Here is a 19712-nt window from a genome sequence, read left to right on the forward strand (position 1 = left end):
AGAGAAGAGAAGAGTGAGAGGGAGAGGGAGAGAGATAGGAGAGAAGACAAGAGACGGAACACGTTGCGCAAGAGATCCATCCAGCAAGAAGGCGCAGCTGATGGACGCGGGTAGATACCGAGCACCGCCTGACTGCCTGCCTACCTTCCCACCTTTCCACCTTCCTACCTTCTTCCTACCTCTAGACCGAGGTAGAGGAACCGGAGAAAGAGAGAACCGCAGGGCAAGAGAGCCGGCTAAAAGGCAAGAAGCGTAAGGGACGAAGGAGGAGGCGGAGGATGGAAGTCACGGGCGAGCGCCTCGACGACCGGCAGAGGCTATGAGAACATTCCCACTCCCACGCCCAACGAGTATATGCTCAAACTCTGGCTGTTACAGCACGAAACTCCAGATATGGCTTATGGCTGATGGCGCAGGAGTAGGTATAACGCCGTAGGTACGCATACTCTGCGTCTACACCTATACCGAGTCGTCCAAGTGCGTGTACTCGTTGTACCAGCCATTGTGAATCCTGGGGGCCGTAGGTATTTTCTACCTTCAAATGTCCCCGCGAATTCGCTGCCGCTGCGTACAAGGTCTGCAGAAAGTCCAAACAGTCCGCGTCTAAGATTTTGCGGACCTTTTGTCCTTTGCTCGTGTTATCGTAACGCTGCACGACGTTACGGTTGGTCCCAGCTATGCATGTATAACTCCAGGGAATCATGCGGCTCGTTGCGTTAACGTTGTTTATAACCGCGTTGGAACGAAACGATAATTAGCTGGATAAAACGCATTCCCTTATCGAGGTGGCGTATGACTCGTTATATGGAAAGTATTGAATCACGTAGGAAGTGTGCTCCGCAAACCGCAGGGGATTGTACTTACTGCGTCGAAGATGCGGTTTACCTACTCTCACAGTTGTGCGTTTCCGAGCTTGTATATATTATATTCATATAATACGAGTCGTCGTGTAACTAGAGAGAAGGAAGAATAAAAATTATTAAAAACTGGAGTAAAGTCCGTTCGGTTTCCATTAGGATCCACCCCACTCGGCGTAACATTCGACACAATTTTCTCTCTATAACTGTGTACTAGAATCAAAGTGGAAAATGTGCGGCAGTCGTTATTTTCGCTGTTACGACATTATACGCGGTGTATATTCGAAAAGAAGTTAGATTTGACGACGGGTATTGTCACGAAGTTCGGAAACCGGGAAACGCGTTGTTTTGCCCCACTTTCCGAGTACTAACTAATAACAATAATGGACTGATTGCGAGAGTCGGTACCGACGACGATAGTTTGCATTGTACGGATCTTGTACCTTACTACGCTCGTACAGCAGAGGTATAAACTTTACGCGTAGTATACTTGAAGTGGAATCGAGGTACGGGCTTAGCTTAAGTGTGTTACGTTAATTGATATTGCAATTAGTAAATAAAAACAATTACTACTTGGAAGACTGCTATTGTGTCCCGTTACATGGTATTCCGTATCATGTATTACAGGCATATATTACGTAGAATATAGCATCGGGTCGAATCGTGAGCCGTCGTATAGTTTTGCGCATTGTGTAAAGTGGTATTTAATTTGTGAGAAATCTTCATTAACTAGATAATATCACGGATTTCGCCGCGGGCATTTACCGCGAGCACTTTCTTAAAATACTTTGTACCCGCATTTTTTTTTTCATTCCTTCTTTCTTTCATTTAAATTCAATCGAGATTACACCGTGATCTAGCAAGTGTTGCATCGCACTACAAATGACGGTGCTTAGGTGATACTAGATATCCATATGTTGCTTCGAACATTTCCAACACTTCGAACTCGTGATTCGAAATTCGTTCCAGATTTTCACGATTCTGTGCCAAGCTGGCGTGGCCATTCAAGTGCGACTCGAAGAAGCTTTTAGCGTGTAGAATAATAGAGCAAAGACGTATGTATCCGTGCCAGTCGAACTCCGTTATGTCTGGCTACAAGTTTTACCAGTTTAAATCAACTTGTCTAGTTATTCATTCGTTTATCTTTTCATACTACCAAGTAATATAGTTATATGACACTGTCGCGTTGCCACTGACATATATAAGTGAAAGCCTGCATAGAGAACTCGCAACGTGATTTCTCCGCACCGTTACGCGTACTAAAAATTCAAATCAAAGTGCTCTCCGTGTCATGGGTATGTGGTAGGTTATACCTGATACGCATCGGCAAAGGGCACCCTGTCATAGAAGATAATAACACCGTGGCTTTTTGGCATTTGTATATCGAGTGGATTGAACGCAGGAGCATAAATGAATAAGAATGTACAAAATGTGCAAAATTGCAAGTCAAATTTTTCTTCCGCTCCGTCAATATGGTACTGCGGAAGACGGGAGAGCAGGTCTCAAAATGCGGCAGACAAGTTCGACTTCACGTTGCCTATTCAACTTACCCTGGTGGCAAAGAGACGCCTGTAGCATTTGGCTGTGTCGTCCTGGTCTATCGTCGGTTGCCAGGCAAGGTGAGTGGGCAGTATGGCTCTGCCCGAGGAATCGAGAGTGTGATGGTGGTCGGTACCCTCGACCCAGTACCCTGGGGGTGTGACGACCATGGGTGGAGGTTGGGTCCCTGCCTGCAAGAGTGCGGCTTCCATGAGGGCACGTCCGATCGGTGCATCGGCGACCGGCGACGGTGAAGGAGTCGGTGTAAGGGGTTGAGTACCGCCTGCCGAAGTCGACGTCGGTCTCTCATCTCTGGACGACTGTAACAAATGAAAAATGGAAGGTGAATTAAGACGGTGAAATTATGCGTCGGGATTCAAGTGCGAGGACTTCAGGCGGTGTTGGGGGTCCGGGGTTGTCGGATCGCTTTTTCGTTTTGAGGCGACCGAGTCCCTTTATTCGAGAACTTTAATTGAACGGTTAGTCATTGAGGAGGGAAGCCATTGCTGCTGAACTCGAAAGGGGGTAACGGGACACTTGCATTCTTTTCACCGAAAGCTCGTTACTTGCACGGTTTGGTGTTTCTGACCCTAGTAAGAGCGGTGCAGGACACACTTGGGGGGTAACGAACATCTCACTGCTCGAGGCATTTTTATACATATACTCTCCGAACAATGGATTGCTGCAACTCTTCAGCACCCGAGATGGCGCATACAGTATTCACTCGTGTGGATATTACAAGCAGAACCATGTCAAAAAATCCAATCATGAGTATTATAAAATATAGACACTCAAAAACTAATCAGTATAACTCGGGAAAATCAATCAGTAATGATGGAAAGTCAAGTGTCGATTAGGCGCTCGCGGTGTTTCTATGTTCTTACCGAGATATGTAATTTAACCATATACATATATCAGGCTGTACTAATGGGTGTACTTTGATCGCGTTCGTCATTGTATTTCAGGTTATACCTAAGCAAGTATCTATACATATAACGAAATTCAAGGACAATGTAAAACCTGGCTCCGAATTTACAATCTAACCTTACAACAATTTACTTTAAAACCATTAACAGAGTTACGAGTACAGGGTCATCCTGCACTGCCTCAAGTGCCAATAACAGTTACCCGTTATACTCTAGCTGCAGCGTAGCCAAGGACTTCCAGGTATGCGGATATGTCGACAGAAAATGGTTCAACGATTTCTTCAAACGGGCATTTGGTCCATCCCCAAGCATATTTTCCTCAGGCACGAAACTTCTTCTCACAACGATGTGCGTGCGGCTATGTGTGTGTGCGCGTTTATTCGAGTATTCACGAAGGAAAAGAAATTCTTTAAAGGTAGAATGTGAGCGGCGCGTATAACCCGACCGTCTCAGGTTCTACACGCACCATGTAGCATGGTGGGGGGGGTTTACGTTACCCGTTTCTTACACACAACCTTACGACGCGCATTGGCTCGTTATCCGTTTCGTCTAGAGTCAATAGAACGGTGATAATTGCGTCCTATTCACGGGGGTGTGTCCACTCGTTAGAACGAGGTCCCGTTCGACCCCTCGCGACTAAGACTCCCGGGTAGACTATTCGTCTTGGGGGTCCGCGAAAGGCTTGTTGATAAACAGCGCGTCAGCCGAAGAACTCTCACGGTTTACGTTACCGCGACACCCGGCCATATTTTACAAGATTAGAGCTACGCCCCGACGTTCCCGAAATTATGATAATAACACACCGGTAGGCATATGCTCGGACAGGTGGCGTTTCCTCCTCGCCCCCTCGCCCCCTCCCCGAAACATGAAGCGGGAAATCGCCAACTGTGAAAGGGCTTAAAAATGTGAGGTTTAATCAAGCGAGTATCGACTGATAGTCGACGCGGATCAACTGGGTGAAGAACCTAAGGCTGATGATCGGTTGGAAAGAGACGGAAAAAAAGTAGAAAACGGCTAATCAAGTTGTCGAGCTAAAAGTTGTCGATAATATAGTTCGTTACGTGACGTAACTCGTCGCGTCGGACCGAAACAGGACAGGGAAGTAGGGAAGAGCAATTCCGGAAACGGCAGCGACGAAGCCAGACAGTAACGAGGGCCGCAGGCATGCAAGTGGACGTAGGAGGAGGAACGACAAGCGGAGCATCAGTTACCAACTTGAACGTGCCGTACTTCCACGATGCCCGTTCGTCCGTGTGTCCGTCCGTTGCGTAATTCGAGGCTGGTTTCGAGTTTCAAGTTCGGCTTTATGGTTCGTTGCCCGTCTCGAGGCAACCCCGCAGCAGCGGCAGCGGTTCCCCACTGTCACTTGACAAAGTGCCAAGGCGAACGTTTTTTGACAGCGACTGGTCGGAAAATTGGGCGAAAAAGGTATCATCATCCTGACCAAAAACTTTACCTCGTCTACAAGATATTTTTTTACCTCTTTTTATACCGTGCAATTCGTTGATGCACTGTGTGCTCCACCTACTTCGTGGTTCAGGATGATAATCCAGGGAGACGCCGAGAGATGCGCTATTTGCAAAGTGCGTAGTTGTATATAGTACAGACCTCCCCTTGGCCGATGGGATTTTCGTTGAATCACTACCTTCCCTCCTTACTTCCTATCTCTGTCTCTATTCAGTTCCCTCACGTCTTGGTATTCTTTCGTCTCCTAAGACTCCCGTTCCTTTTTCTCCCTTCGGCAAAGCGGCCAGACCAGAAGTGTGTATGTATACGTATAGTATATAGTAGGGTATACCCATGTATACATATATATATAATATATATAAAACTGCAGAGTCGCGTTTACCCGTCACAGCTTGAGCGATCCACTCTTGACTTGACGAGGCCCGACGGCAAGGTCCAATTTCGTTCTTTGCCGAACGAAAAGCCAGTCAATTAAACGAAACCGGTGAAACTCCCTCCGAAGGGAATTATAACAACATGCTATAGCGATGATTGCGGCGACAAAGTAAATAAATATATACGAGATAAGATCGGCACTCGACGAACGGTATGTGGTGCGAGGTAATCGATCGATCACGACACCGATACAGGTGTGTATGTGCCATGAATTCGTACGCATGTATCGCATAGCGTCGGTTATACGAGCCCGTTTTTCGAACTTCCTAACAACCAGATGTAAATTACTAAATTTAGTTGCCATGCACCGAAACGCTTCCTCTTGCGCTCTTTAATTTTTTCTATACACTCGTGTAAATCATCCCAGATGCAGTTGGAGAAATATGAGAAATAGAAAGTGCTGGTTATATCCTCGTTGAGTGTACCACCGTGTGCATGGTATCTATTAACGGACTAGCCGTGAAAAACGACGTGCGAGTTACAAGAAGGGCCCTAGACTCTACGAGACGATGCAAGATCCCGTAAGTTTTAAGGGCTGCGAGTGAACGCTGCTACAACGTATCTCAAAGATGAGACGAGCCTCACCAGCCACGTGTAAATAAACGAACAAAGAGAAACAAACCCTTGTCCTTGAAGCGAATACGATCATCCTACCGCGGCATGCTACGTACACGGATGAGGAATCGTTGACTGGCGGGGTTTCGTTTCCATTGACCGTGAATGAAATTTGGAAGCCAACCTCGCGACAAATTAACATCCTCGAGATAATCAATTTTACATCTGGTTTCCTGTTTTGCAATCCCTGTAAATTCGCGGGCTCCGCGATCGGTCGACGGAGGATCGACGACGACATTCTTTCGGGTGGTAAAATTTCACTGAGAACGCTACTCGGGTCTCCTCTCGATTTAGCAAATCTTGGTAAATTTCTAGCGATGACTGGCAGTCGGAGGTGTGCAACTCCTTCCTCCCAAGTTTTAACTCAACACCGTACAATATCTTAGCCGTTTTTACGAAAGGCGTTAATCACTCGGGTGTGTCGATTGGACGAATAAAGGGTATAAGTTTCCTGGTTTTCTTCCAAAGTTCTGCATCCTTCTCACAGTGGTGGAAAGGAACGATAACTACGCGGGTCTCCTCTCTTCGTAGGCAACGAAACACCATCAGCTATCCACAAATACCACGAGGTTATATTTGGAGACACGCGGGCTGCGAGCCGCGGACGATGGACCTCGGAATCTCTTCTTATTTCCTCCTTTTTTCCTATTCGGCTGGATTTAGAATTCTTAAATTGAAAGGCGCAACGAAACCCGCGCGGACGAGCCAGAGCTACGGACCTCTTAGTAAGGGAAAGTTTCAAATTGCTCGAGTCAATTCCACGTCGTGAACCTATAGGTACAGGTGGGATATGATAGTTGGGTGGGCGGAGGAAGAAGGAACGGATTCGCCCGAATTTATGCCTTACCCGCCAAGTAACGGTAGCCCCACTTCGCTGACACATCTAAATCCGAAACCCAAGTTACCGTTGTTTGCGTTGAAAACACTCTGTTCCCCTATGATCGCATACATGGGTCATGTGATACCACCGACAACCCAGACGTACGGTACGTAGGATATTTCCGTCTTCCGGACTTAAATTTTCAAACTTTGGTCTCGGCTAAAATTTACGTAGCCTAGTTTCACACCCACGAACAGATTGATTGATCGCTTCGCGTTTCGTGCAACCTGCATACGACGCAATTTCCGATGCAACGTTTATTCTTCGCCTGTATATTCAACGATCGTAAATTTTAAATTTCGCAACAACGCGAGTTCGACGATCATGGTTTATTTCTTCCTACTTCAACGTCAAAACCAGCTGTATAATACAAGAAACGACACAGTGTTACCTTCGGTTCTTATCAGGTTTTTCTTCGCGTCATACGTCGTTTACTCACGTGTCACCGATATGCATTCTGGCTATCGATTTACGTAACTCGCAACACCTTTCTCGTGTGTGATATAGGAGGAGAAGCAATCACCTGCAACCAGGTATAATTCCATAGTGTAAGCGCGAGCTGCTAGGGTTTGATCATTTCCGTGGTTGAAATATGAGATCATTCAACTTTTGCGAAGTTCCAGCGAAACTCGTGGACCTGAGCTTCTGCCGCTAACACCCTTCCTTCTTTAAGGCCTCGTTCTCACGTGAGCAGCACGAGCCTGTCATACAATAGACCCTCCGCACGAGCTCGAATCACGTATACTCGCAGTTGGAGATGTGTAAAAACCTTCATATACACGTCATACAAGCGCTCCGCGCGTCGTCCACGAGTGCGAATGAGCAGTCTGCACAAGTTTACAAGTTTTGCGCGAAGGTAAAATAAAAAAGCGCAAAAACCATTGCGGGTAGCGTGGGAATTATGCTCTCATTTAAGTACCTCAAACTGTCTACATAATGCCAATTTTAGCACAAACAAAGACGTGCTCCGCAGCCTGGACGACTCGGGTCAGACGGGAGATCCCGGATTTGCACTTCTTTCCGTCATCGATGTATGTTATATATGTGTGCGCGTGTGTGTATATATATAAAGGTGTACGACGCATTTTCATCAACATGTTACAAGGATCCAGCAGGTATAATACAGGCATTGCGTGTTCCCCGTGCGTCTATCAAACGGCGCGTTTGGCCGATGAAAAATCTTACTAATTTGATCGAGGTTCACCGCAGGAATCAGTGGCCAGCTGATCGCAGGATCCCTAAAAGCACGGACTTGCGATAGCGTCGTGTTTCACGGTGACGTCTGAAGGCAATGCGGTAAAATTTACTTTCAAAATATGCGGCCCGCGCGGTGCAAGAACACATAATGTAGCCATATAACAGTGTGCCTCCTGCAGACTTACAATTTCCAGCCAATTACCAGGGACGGACGATACAATTAACCGCACGTCGTAATCTCGTGACTGCACGTGTAAACGGCTCGAAATATTAAATAATGGTGCAATTAACAAACAGGTTTTAATCGCCTTGTCAACAAGCGCGAGGTGAGATGCTGCTGCTACTGGAGAAGATGCTGTTGCTGCCCCGACGACTCCTCGACGTCTACTTTTCGCGAGGAGTAATGTACCGCGGGTGAATAAAAAAAAAAAAAAAAAACAACCTTAATAAGAATTTTTTCGATTTACATACCAATCTTTGCAAATACTTGTATGATATACATTTACGAGATTTTTTCAGAGTATAACAAAAGGTCGCACCTCGACGATTTTTCGATCGTACAAACACGCGAGCTAGGAACTCGACTCGTAGAGTGAAGAAATAAAAATAACTAGTCGAACGTTCTTTTTTGTTTCTTCACCTTGCGGAAGACGCACGTTGTTCTCTGCTATCTTCTGAATAGGCGGGCGTGCATATATTGCTCGTAAGATCGAGATAACCGACGGTATGTGTATGTGTAAAAAGATTTCTATAGCGCATAGCTGACAAAGAGACAAAAATATACGGATAGAAACGGGCTCGCTTCGGCCATGTGCGACATGTCCGTTACATAGTGAACGCTGTACGGAATGCTTTACTCGCGTTGTTTTGTACATCCAACCGACGACGGCTGGACCAACTATAGACGGAGTTAAGTGGACGTGCGCAAAATACCCGCCACATTGCATTTCTCTGTTACGTTTCTTCCTCTTTTCAATTTAACTATCGATTCATCCTCAACAGCAATCTACGGTTGTTTCCTACATCCGTGAATCGTTCAGCTGCAGAAAGTTGAACGAAAATTACTTCAGCGGATAATTTTAACAGTAAAACCGGAATTGACATTGCTAAAAATAAGGGAATAATTGCTGGATCGTGAAGCTTGAGGGATCCGTTTCAAACTGCGGCAGCAGCAAGCACCTTCAGATCACGGTGGAAAAAGTTGAGCTGTAATTCTAACGGTTATACGGAATCCTGGCGTTGTTACAATCCATCGCGGAGGGATAGCGATGCCCGGAAGGATAGAAATCGCGAAGAACCGTCTCGAAGAAGCTCTAATGAACATCCGCTACCTGCGGAACCAAGAAATACTACAACTCGTAACGCACACAACCCCGGGGGCTGGAGGGCTTGCAGATTATGCGATTTGGATATAGGCCGACAAATACCGTACACACACACACACATGCACAGGTACGTATAAAGTGTAGTCGTTTGGTTAGCGGACTAAAAAGCTCTTCACGGCCCGACACGGCCCCGCAAGGGATTTACAATGTGGAAAATGACGGCGTGAGAACGGCAGGCTAACGTAGGTACGTACCAGTTTACTCCCATAAGAGGAGGAGGATGATGGGGAAAGGGAAACAGCGGATACGCTTAAACTTCCTCCACGTAATCCGTAGCGTTCGTTGTGTTCCTGTAGGAGCCGAGACGAAGAGCCGATGCGCCGCTGCGCTGCCGGGAGTTTATACCGTGCGAAACGAAAAAAGCTGGGAAAAATGCACGACGACGAAGCGCTTAAGCGTCGGGTAATTCATGCTCAGGTTATTATACACCGACCTCCGGCTCCCTGCCGTCGGATTTTTCAATTTTCTACTACCCTGCATGTATGTAACTATTGTACACGTGTACCGCAACATTTAGCCAGAAGATACCCAGATATTGAACGAGCTTCGTAACATCCACCCGGAGGTCGGAAGGTACGGTGAAATCTTGAACCCCTGTTAGCTGGGACCGATTCCGCAGTCAACCCATCCAGGTATAAAACGAACTACAAGTTTCGAAACTCTTCACAATGCAGAGCCAAGCGTAGCCCCAAAGGACGGGGTCCTTCCAATACGGGTTTAAAAGGTTCTCAGTTAAAGTTGTCTTGTTCCAAGAAATCAGCTGAAAAATTCTCGGACCGTTATACCGATGTCCACAATGAGAGGATAATAAATGATTCCGGCATCGCGGTGTACCTAATAATTTCCCCCGGGGAATTATCGTGCTACATGGGTTTTCACAATTAATTATACGTATACGTATAACCTCTACAGGCTAAACGAGTCCCGAATATCACGTCCATTGTCGTAGTAACGACGAAAAGCGGATGGCTCGTGATGAGTTTCGGGGGACTGAAGCAAAGTGGATAGGTATACGTACATTGATGGGATACGAGAGACGAGAACGGACAGACGATAGCCCTTTCTCAATTTTCGATAACCCTACGAAGGGGCTAATCTTTCGAAGAAAGGAAAATCAACTTTCCGACTTTGACCGGGATCCTCGAGAGATACACCGTCTCGAAAAGAGTCATGGTTGCAACATGAGAAAAAAGAAGGAAAAGAATTGGTCCCGTGTGATTAGCCGCGCGCTGCTTTTGCGGTACGACCGAAAGTTTCGGAAAAAGGATGAACCGTGCGCGCGGTCTCGATTATCAGAGAAGCGTAAATAATTAATTGGACCGATCTGAAACTATGATCGATCGCTTTGTTCACCCAGATTATACAGGGGGGCCAGAATAGTGAACCGTGCAACACCTGCGCCACCCGTGGCTTTCGGCTGCTGCAGGTGTTACGGACGTGGCCATTTCCGTGACAGGCAAGGCAGATGTCAGCCGCATACGGCTGTTGGCTCCCACCGTGTTGGGGCCCACGTTTTTATCTAAACGTGCGTGTACGAAGCAACACGCGAATAGAAAACGACCGGCGGGTACGTATGAAGTAAAAAATCGCGATTCCGATAACCGTGGCGAGTTTCGAGCACAGTGGAACGTCTAACGGGTATCTAGACGGTCTTTCGCGTTATTGCTAAAAGAAACTAAGACAATTAGGGTGACCCAGTTGTCCTTGCGTTGCGGTAACGAAGACAAACGTTTACCGACGAATTCTCAGTTCTTTGAAAAAATCGTCTTTATGACGTCATTCATCTTTTCTCTCTTTATAAATAGGATATCTATACACTCTCGAGAGACGAATATCGGGCTGGTGGGTGTCATGCAAGGTGTGCGCCCGACTTGGTATAGCGACATGAACAGTCCTACCCGCTATATCTATACCTACGTATGTACAAACATACTTCCATCATGAAGATGAGAAACGGTAACTGAAAACACACGGTCGTCCAAGGCCGGAACAGTTGCAACAACAGTCGCTGCTTATGAACGTTTGCGGTCGTAAACGAGTCCCGGAATCTTCCCTGTCGCTGCAATTACGCCGCGATTAGAAAGGTCGCAATGTCGTTAAACAAAACGGATACTCCATATTACATTATCGTATCTCATATAAACGCGGTAATAAGTGAAGGGATTTTATTCGTTTTATTATTCTTCAATAAACGGGTATAATCTCGGTGTCGTTGATCCGTCGTAAATTCGTTACCGCAATATTGTTTCACGTGTGTTCAAACATTTACGCGTACAAACTACTCCTTTCCGTGTGTGTGTGCGTCCGTGTATCCGTGTCTGCATTTTTTCATTTATTACTATTTTCTCCTCTGTGTATACTTTAGTTTTTAGATTTTTTTTTGTTTTCTCCCGTGTCAAGGAAAGAGCGATGTTTCCCTCGCCCCTTATTCACGGCGAGGCCTGTCTTCGGTTACTTAACGAAAGAATACTTTTCTTTCCAACCGGGGTACCCGGGGCGCGGTGGGTTGCACGAGGCGATGAGAGTCATCGGGCAGAGTGGCGACGTAAGAGGCGGAGTTAGCTAACGATAAGCCAAGGCTATAAGCCAATCTTTCGCTGCCCGCGAGGAGGGCTAAGATTACGAAACGCCAAATTGCGCCCATTCAAGAAAACTTTCACGGCAACATCAATCGCCTCTCGGATGTTTTCCCGATCTTCCGCCGTCCATCCCCTCGAGCTTATTTCAATATACGTTTTCTTCGGAGGCCGATCGCAGTACCCATATCCCTCCCCGTTCACCCCCCCGCCGATCCCGCCACGAATCTTAGGGATGTTAAACTTTCTTGATTGAATGCGAGAGGTCGCCTCCTTGTACTCTCCCCCATCCCCATCCCCATCCCCATCTCCATTCCTCGATCCACCGTGGACGATATATCGTTTCCAGATACACCGACAAAGTGTTCCAGGGTATTGAATCGGAGTCTAAATTGGTTATACCTCCATGACGTCGAAGAGGGCTGAGAGTTTTCGGAGGTATGAAAAAAGACGATATTTGTCGCGGACGAGATGAACGCCCGAGTTCCAAAGTTGTGACGTACCTACAGTATAATTACGTTAATACACGTTAGATAAGTACGATTCCCGTAGCGTGTCTAATGATCTAAAATGAGTATCCGGGGCATGATACCGTTGAAAAAAATACGAGAATACACTCGACGTCGTTGCTTTCGCAGTCGTCTAAAAAAAATCGCCATTAAATTCTGATGTACGTAAAGGTTGTTTAACCTGTGGAGTAAATACAGAAACAAGCCTGAGATCGGGGTAACGAATGGATAGAAATTTACGAATCATTAAACTCCGGCCAACTGCGCGACGTCGTAGGTATTACGGAGAGTAAATAGTTCGGCGATAGAAATACACAGGGTTTCGGAAATGCCTATCTCCGTTGCTGCGCATATGGCGGTACCTAAATTCGATGGTACAGACAGTTTGGCACATGCCGCACAGTGGTTTTTGCAAGGCAGCAATAATTCCGAGGTACGCGGTAGACGAGTAAAGGTTGAAGGCAATTACCTCATCCCACGTTCGTTTAAAAGGCGGGATATCAAATTGCCGCGTGTAAAATCACATAGAAGGCTAATTCCGATAATTTGTCATTCTCGCCTTTCGTCTCTTTCATCTCACTGGACAGTCTGATCTTCTCTCTTCTGTGTCTCTATCCCTCTAGCTCTCTTCTCTCTCACCACAGCGTACGCGGTACAGCAAATTACATAAGCGTTCGTATAAGGCACATCCGTATTATACACGACAGGCTTCGCATCGAACGTGCTATCCGCAACATTCGCGCACACCTTCAAGACTTTGAGTGAGTGAGTCACTTTTCCGTGATCCCTTCCCCACCTTCTCGGGAAGAAAAGAGAGCCGAAGTTCAATTGGCCAAGATCACGATACGAGGAGAGAAACACGTCTGAAACATAGGTGTATGGAAAGAATGGAAAGAAGGAAATACTACGAAAGTACGCCTCGTGCAGTTTCATTTTATTATTAATCAGCCCACGTTCATTCCGTTCTGTAATTTTTCGCAAATTTTCGTCAACCGTACGTTCTTCCCTATTTTCCTCCATAGAAACAGTATTTTGTCTTTCATACGTATACGCACATACATTTGCCTACGTAGCTCAAATCGATGCAAGTTATTCAGCTGGTTGCCATCCAGTTCCAACAATGCCGATGTACAAACGGTCTGCCAAAAAAGGCAGTTGAAGATGTTTCGGGGCATGAGATCGCTGAAGAGGTGACGAAGCATGGGCATGAAAAGCGATAGTCAAGTTCGAGGGTCGCGCTAAGTATGGAACCTTAGAAACGGCCAGTACAGCGAATTTCCATTACTCAGTGTAGCAGGATACGGAGTAGATTTGCAATTCAAGTTGCTACATCGACAGTCGTGTCTCAGCATTGCGGTCTCTTATCACCTTCGTCTCCTCCGAGTTTCCACGAAACCCAGCTTTTGAGGAGTCTGCATCACGCGCGTCTGTCTAGTCTAGTCGTCCCGTTCATTTGTACTTTACTGTTTTATTGCGGTTTCCTGCACCCAAGTCGTTGACCTTTGGTTTGAAAAACACAAATACGATTTACGGATGTGCCCGATGAACTGCGACAGGAGAATGAAGAAGTTATCAAGCGGCAGATAAAAGCGCACACAATACGCATATAAATATAATTATATCGTTTGGAGAGTATTTTCGTCCGTCGAGGTGCGTTTCCACTCCGCATGAAACAGGATAAGATTCGCGATACCGGACGTGAGAGACCCCGCATCGAAAAGCGAAACGGCGCAACGACGTCACGACGAAGTCGAGATAATTTGAGGTTCGAGCTGTTTCCGCAGGATGCATCAGCGACTCCGACAACCCAAGGGGACTCAAGGGCGTTATTCTGCGGTTCTAAATTTTAATTGCATTCTGAAATTTGCATTCAAGAGAGACAGAGAGGCGGCGTCTGTTGCGAGAACGGCGGTTGGTCGTTGATCTTGATATCAGCAGCTAGGTAAACCGCGTCCGTCCGTCTCGTCATCCGTAAGCCTGGCGGCGGCGGCGGGGGTGGCGGGTGAATCCTGCCGGCAAATCCTTGAGTGCACAAACCGAGCGAATGGAATGCATGATGCATAAAACGCGCTTCGGGGGCGAAGGGTTGCGCTCGCGAGACGTAAAAGTAACCAAGGGATTCAGCCGGTCCCTCTGCATCCGACAATGAGCGAGGAGCTGGGCAAAGACTATTCAAAGGAAGAGGCAGGAGGCAGGAGAGCGGAGCAGCCAGCAGAGGATAGTTCGGTACACGCGGTACGTGCACATTGCGCTACTGAATAAAGAGGAGAAGAAAAGGAGGGAGCGCCGCGCTCCGGCTCGTTGTCAATAGGAAAAACTTGAGGGAGCTTCCAGTATTAATAACCGAGAACGAGTGTCACGCATACGTAGGCAGAGAAGGAAGGGGCTGGCTCCGCGATGCGTGTACCGCGCGAATCGCGGCGAGATCTCTCTTATATCTGGGAAGAAGGGAAGAAGGGAAGAAGGAAGACCTTTTAAATCCTCCTTAGGCTCACACACAACACCCTGTATAATACTATACTGCACGACGCGGCGACGTTATAACAAGCGAGATCGTACAGACTGGCGAGTCTGGCGAGTCTCCCTCGCTTATACACTCTTGACTAATGGGGTTGCCATGTTAAGCCCCGAATCGAACTCTTATACACACACCGTTTATTCCCGTCGCGGTGACGACGCGGCGTTCTCGAGGAGGGTTAAATTGTTCTTCAATTTTCTACGTATATAACCGGCGGCGAGTATGCGACGTACAACGTGTACGACGGGATATTGGCAAAAGCGTGAGAGGTGAAGAAATGGGTATAAGTGTGAGGTATTAAATACCAAGCCGAATACGATCCGTGGCTAGCCTCGAATAATGGAAAGATAACGCGTTATCTCCACTCGTCGGCTAAAGTGTAGGGCTGCATCCTCCAGTAGGTAATAGGATCGTCGTTTTTCGAGTGAGTCAAAGATGCGAGATAATATTAATTACGGTTAAAACCGACGACGTTGAACCGGCTTACGCCAAGTATTCGATGAATAATTGCCAAGAGAGATTGGCTTATTGAAGAGATTATAATGTCACGCTTCGTTGCAAGATCGATGTCCGAGTGAGAAGTGATACGTTAATGGAGACCTGCAGCGGCTGGTATTTAACAAATTTTTTCGTGGTACCCTGTACCGTACGACATGGAATTTTTTTTTTGCCGACCATCAACGGCTAGACGATCGGTAAGAAAAGTTCGTAACACCGCGTAAAAGGGTGGAATTCACTTAGCTGCGAACGAAGGAATGGATTTGACAAGAAAATTCTTCAACATATTATAACCCATAAGCGAGGACTGCAGCGGGAGAGAGTCACTGACCGACACGCGAATGAATAATTCACTTCACATATTGTTGGACGCGCCCAGATACCGCGTCTGCGGTACAAGGTGTACATATAGGTATAATACGGTATGTATAGATACGACAAAGGTGTGCTGGGAATGAAATTAATTTAAATTCCGAGAGAGAATTCCGGCTTTGACTCAAACATTGTCAGCCCCATTGGGTCAATGGCGTGAATGCGATAGTGATTTCAGCTTAAATTAGACCCCACGCGTCGGCATCTTCCGATCGCAATACGACCCCGTTTACATTGTCACGTAGCAGATGAACCATCCTCAGGTGCAATTAAAGCGGTACTTTCGCTGTCCGGACAAGAAAGAAATCGTCGCGTAGAACGAGTTGAAATTCGATTTCTCCAAGCGCACTTCACCGCGCCGGATCAATGAAATAGAGGTTCAAAGTTCGTTCTGCAATTATTATAGGGGTGAATATTACTACTCGATGTAAAGGAACAGGGTACGCCTGAAGAAATCCAGGTAAAATAGTAATTCTTTTAATTTAGCGATTTAATTTCATCTGCCGACGTCGCGTCGCACGGAAATAAGAAGTTTGACTCGCAGTTCGTCACCTCGTTTTCATTATCCTCAGCACCGGATGTCGTCTCGCTTGGGGAAATTTATCGCAGTCAGCCGAATTAATACGGTTGAACTAGGCTCTCCTAGGTCTTTCTAATTATTCATTCTCCAGGCCTCTCTCCTCTCTCCCCTATCGCCCTCTAAAGTTACTCCGGAATCCACTTTTACCAGGTAATGACAACCGCGGGTAACAGATCCTCTGCTAAGCATTCTCGGCCAGGGTTCGTTAACTGAACTAGGCGAATGCGTTCTTCTCATTTATTCAGCGTTACCGAATGCAAAATTGCTTTTCTTTCGGAAGGTATACCTTATATACCATTATTTTTTGTCACAATAACTGGATGACTTTCAGTTTATAATCCAAAACATCCCCCTCCCACCTCTGATCAAATATGAGTAAAACTAGAATTTTTAATGTAAAACTTGAGTTGAAGTTGTTCGACTGTTCTGCTGGTATTCAAATGTTAATTGCTCATTACGTGTAACAGTCAAGTGGCGGAATAATTTTTATGCAAATTTCTTCGGAGCTGTGCCCGAGACGTTCCCCTTCGCTTGGTGTATTCGCTCCAACATTTTTCGCATAATAACAACCTAGCTATGTAATGGCGGGACGAAAAAATATTCAATATGTATTGTCACTCGTGTATCGCACAATATATAGTATATTTTTCACAAGGGAAAAAAATAATTATCCAAATTTCAATGGCCAATATAAGATTGGTAGTCGTATATGTATCTACATGTATCTCACCAGCATAGACTTTCAGAGTTAATAATATAGAAAATGCCGCATGATTTATATAGAATACATCTTCTTTGTGACTCTTTCCCTCATTTTTGTTTAAAAAAAAAAGTTAATTTATCCTTACATTTTTGTCTAATTATAAAAGCTAAAAATGGACCGCGTATTATGCGATGCGAAATCGCAGCATTCTTCGTTACGACCATACAGCTGTTATTCTGACAATGAGTCCCGCGATTTTCACTTAATTTTTTTTTTTTTGTTTCGTCTTAGTTACTATCGAGTAATCGACGGTAGTGCAAAATGAAAAAAAAAAAAAATAAATAAATAAAAAAAAAATTATCCCCCGCGGCGATGTTCGCTCAGGTTACCCAAACAGTATCGATACCAAGGTCCCTGACTTCAAGACTAGCGCAATTCGTCCGAGGCGTTGAAGCGGTCGCGTTCGCTTCACCGGATCAACCGAGTTCACTGACTGCGCGCGGGGCGATGATCGACCGACTAAATCGCATCGATCGCGATCATCTCGCGGCCTGATTTTAGGCAGATACGCTGGAATTCTCAATTTTGAGTATGGTGATCGGTGCGTCGGGTTGAAAACTAAATGGACTTTTGCATCGCCTCGCCGGCACTTTAAATAAGTCCGATAGCTTCATCGACAATTAACGGTTGCAGGGTGAAACGAAGACCTCTGATATTTGTGACATGACGTAATAATTTTCAAAATTTGTAAAATACTCGATGTATCTACGGCTAAACGGCGAGACTGAAGGACGACCGATTCCGCAAAAATGTGTTTCCTCTGTGAGTTAGCATGAAAAATAGCGTCTTTTCCAGTTTTCCTGGATCCTCCGTCGTTACCGTGAAGCTTATTTTTCTTCCTTCAAGTGCTACATACCACTGACCCGCTACCGCAGGAAAATATTTATACATCGTAACGCGCTGCACCATTGTTTTATGAAAGCATAATTTGAATGACCAATTAGCGGCTCGCTTTCCGACTAATTGCAATTCCGCGATTGGTTATTACGTAGATATAGATACGTGAATCCGGAAGGATGTTGTTACTTGTATAAACTACTCATACAAGTTTCATTGTAAAATAAATCTTCGGGTAAAAACGTCTACCGGATTCCGAAAGCACACCGGCGGAACCTAGTCGAGAATTTACAGCAGATCAAGGATTTATCGATACAATTTAGATCCTAATTAAGAAATCGGCGGCAAGGCGAGTACCGATCGCGCGGCTGGTAGCGGGTTTTTTTTTTATACTTACAAGAAAGTTCGAACCGTAAAGATACGAGCCATGTAAAAATACCGAATAAATATCGATCCGACGTTTAACGTAGAAACAAACAGGCGTCGCTTATGCAATAATTACCCGGCATACCTGTCATTGCAGGAGATTTCGATATCAGGTTTTGTGCATAGTCATTATACCTGCAGGACCGGATCCCGTGTCGATTCGGTCGACGTGATAATTCAAGTTAAGTTTATTTATCCCCTGTTTCGTGCATGGTAACGCGGCGGGAGATAAACCGATATCGAAGTAACGTAGTTCTCTCTCAGTTACTTTACAGCGCTTTGACGCCTATAGGCGTCATCGACTTTTACCTCATACATTTGCGGTTTTTTTCATCACTCCGACTCAGTTCGAAGACGCCCCGCGTGTGTCACCAGTATTTCCGAAAACTTCTTCCTCGCGGCTTGGGAAGCGGTTAAATTTTCCTCAGGGGAAATTTGGCTCCGAGTATCAAGAGTAACAGCAACGATGAAATTACGAATAAATATGTATTTATACGCTTCTATGATAACGCCGAACGGCTGCAGTGGGACTGAAGAGTTAGAGGTATTTTCTTTTATTCAAGACTATAACGCTTGTTGGTTCTCGTTCAATACTTTACATCTGTACTCTCCTTCATTTAACGACGATAACGGTTCCAGCTGTACCTGCGACTGATCTAACCGACATTGGGCACGGCGTTTTTCGATCATTCTATACGGTAACGATACTCATCGGATACTTGTAATCCGCTGTTGTTTCCGCGTACGTGTAAAATAAGGAAAAGCACCGAAAATATCGTTCAGTCGCGCATTAATTTATAGTACGTAATACATACATAGGTATATTGTTATTTTATTTCACGATCAGTAGAAGAAATATCACGCGAGTATAGCGGTAATTTTTCAGTATTTTTAAGCGTGGCTTCGGTTCGCGTTTTTTTCTTATTTTGTTGTAAAAAATTATTTGTATAAAAAACTTTATGCTCGATCGTTCAAGATTAGCCCCGCGTGTACATCCGAAACGGCGATTGGCGATTTGATCGTTGAACGGAAGCCGGTCAAGTTATAGAAAAATTAATACCGTACGTAGGTGAAAATCGATCGGAATTTATCGGTGACACGAGGAAGAAGCGTGCTCTGCTATACTTACAGGCATTGCGCTTGCAGGGTGTCCGATCTCGAAGAAATTAATCAACCAGTCCCGCGCACAGGAGAAGCTTATGTAAATAGGTATATGGATATATGTATACGTATATATCACATTTCAGGAAACCTAGCAATTTTCAACACGCAACACCCGCGTGGTCACCGCATCCTCGAGCGCTAATGACTAATTGAAGAACTTTGCAATCA

The 19712-nt window shown here is 45.6% G+C and overlaps 1 protein-coding gene across 6 annotated transcripts in view; it reads right to left on the bottom strand.

The window, feature by feature from the left end:
• Positions 1–19712, bottom strand: part of LOC124187998 (rap1 GTPase-activating protein 1) — a 140018-nt gene that overhangs the window by 13627 nt on the left and 106679 nt on the right. For all 6 annotated transcript variants that reach the window (XM_046580235.1, XM_046580236.1, XM_046580239.1 and 3 more), the window contains one exon: positions 2408–2716. In XM_046580235.1, the coding sequence (XP_046436191.1) occupies positions 2408–2716 (309 nt within the window). The remainder of the gene's footprint in view (positions 1–2407; positions 2717–19712) is intronic.

The sequence above is a fragment of the Neodiprion fabricii genome, chromosome 1, assembly GCF_021155785.1.
Source record: "Neodiprion fabricii isolate iyNeoFabr1 chromosome 1, iyNeoFabr1.1, whole genome shotgun sequence".
In the NCBI taxonomy this organism is placed as follows: Eukaryota; Metazoa; Arthropoda; class Insecta; order Hymenoptera; family Diprionidae; genus Neodiprion; species Neodiprion fabricii.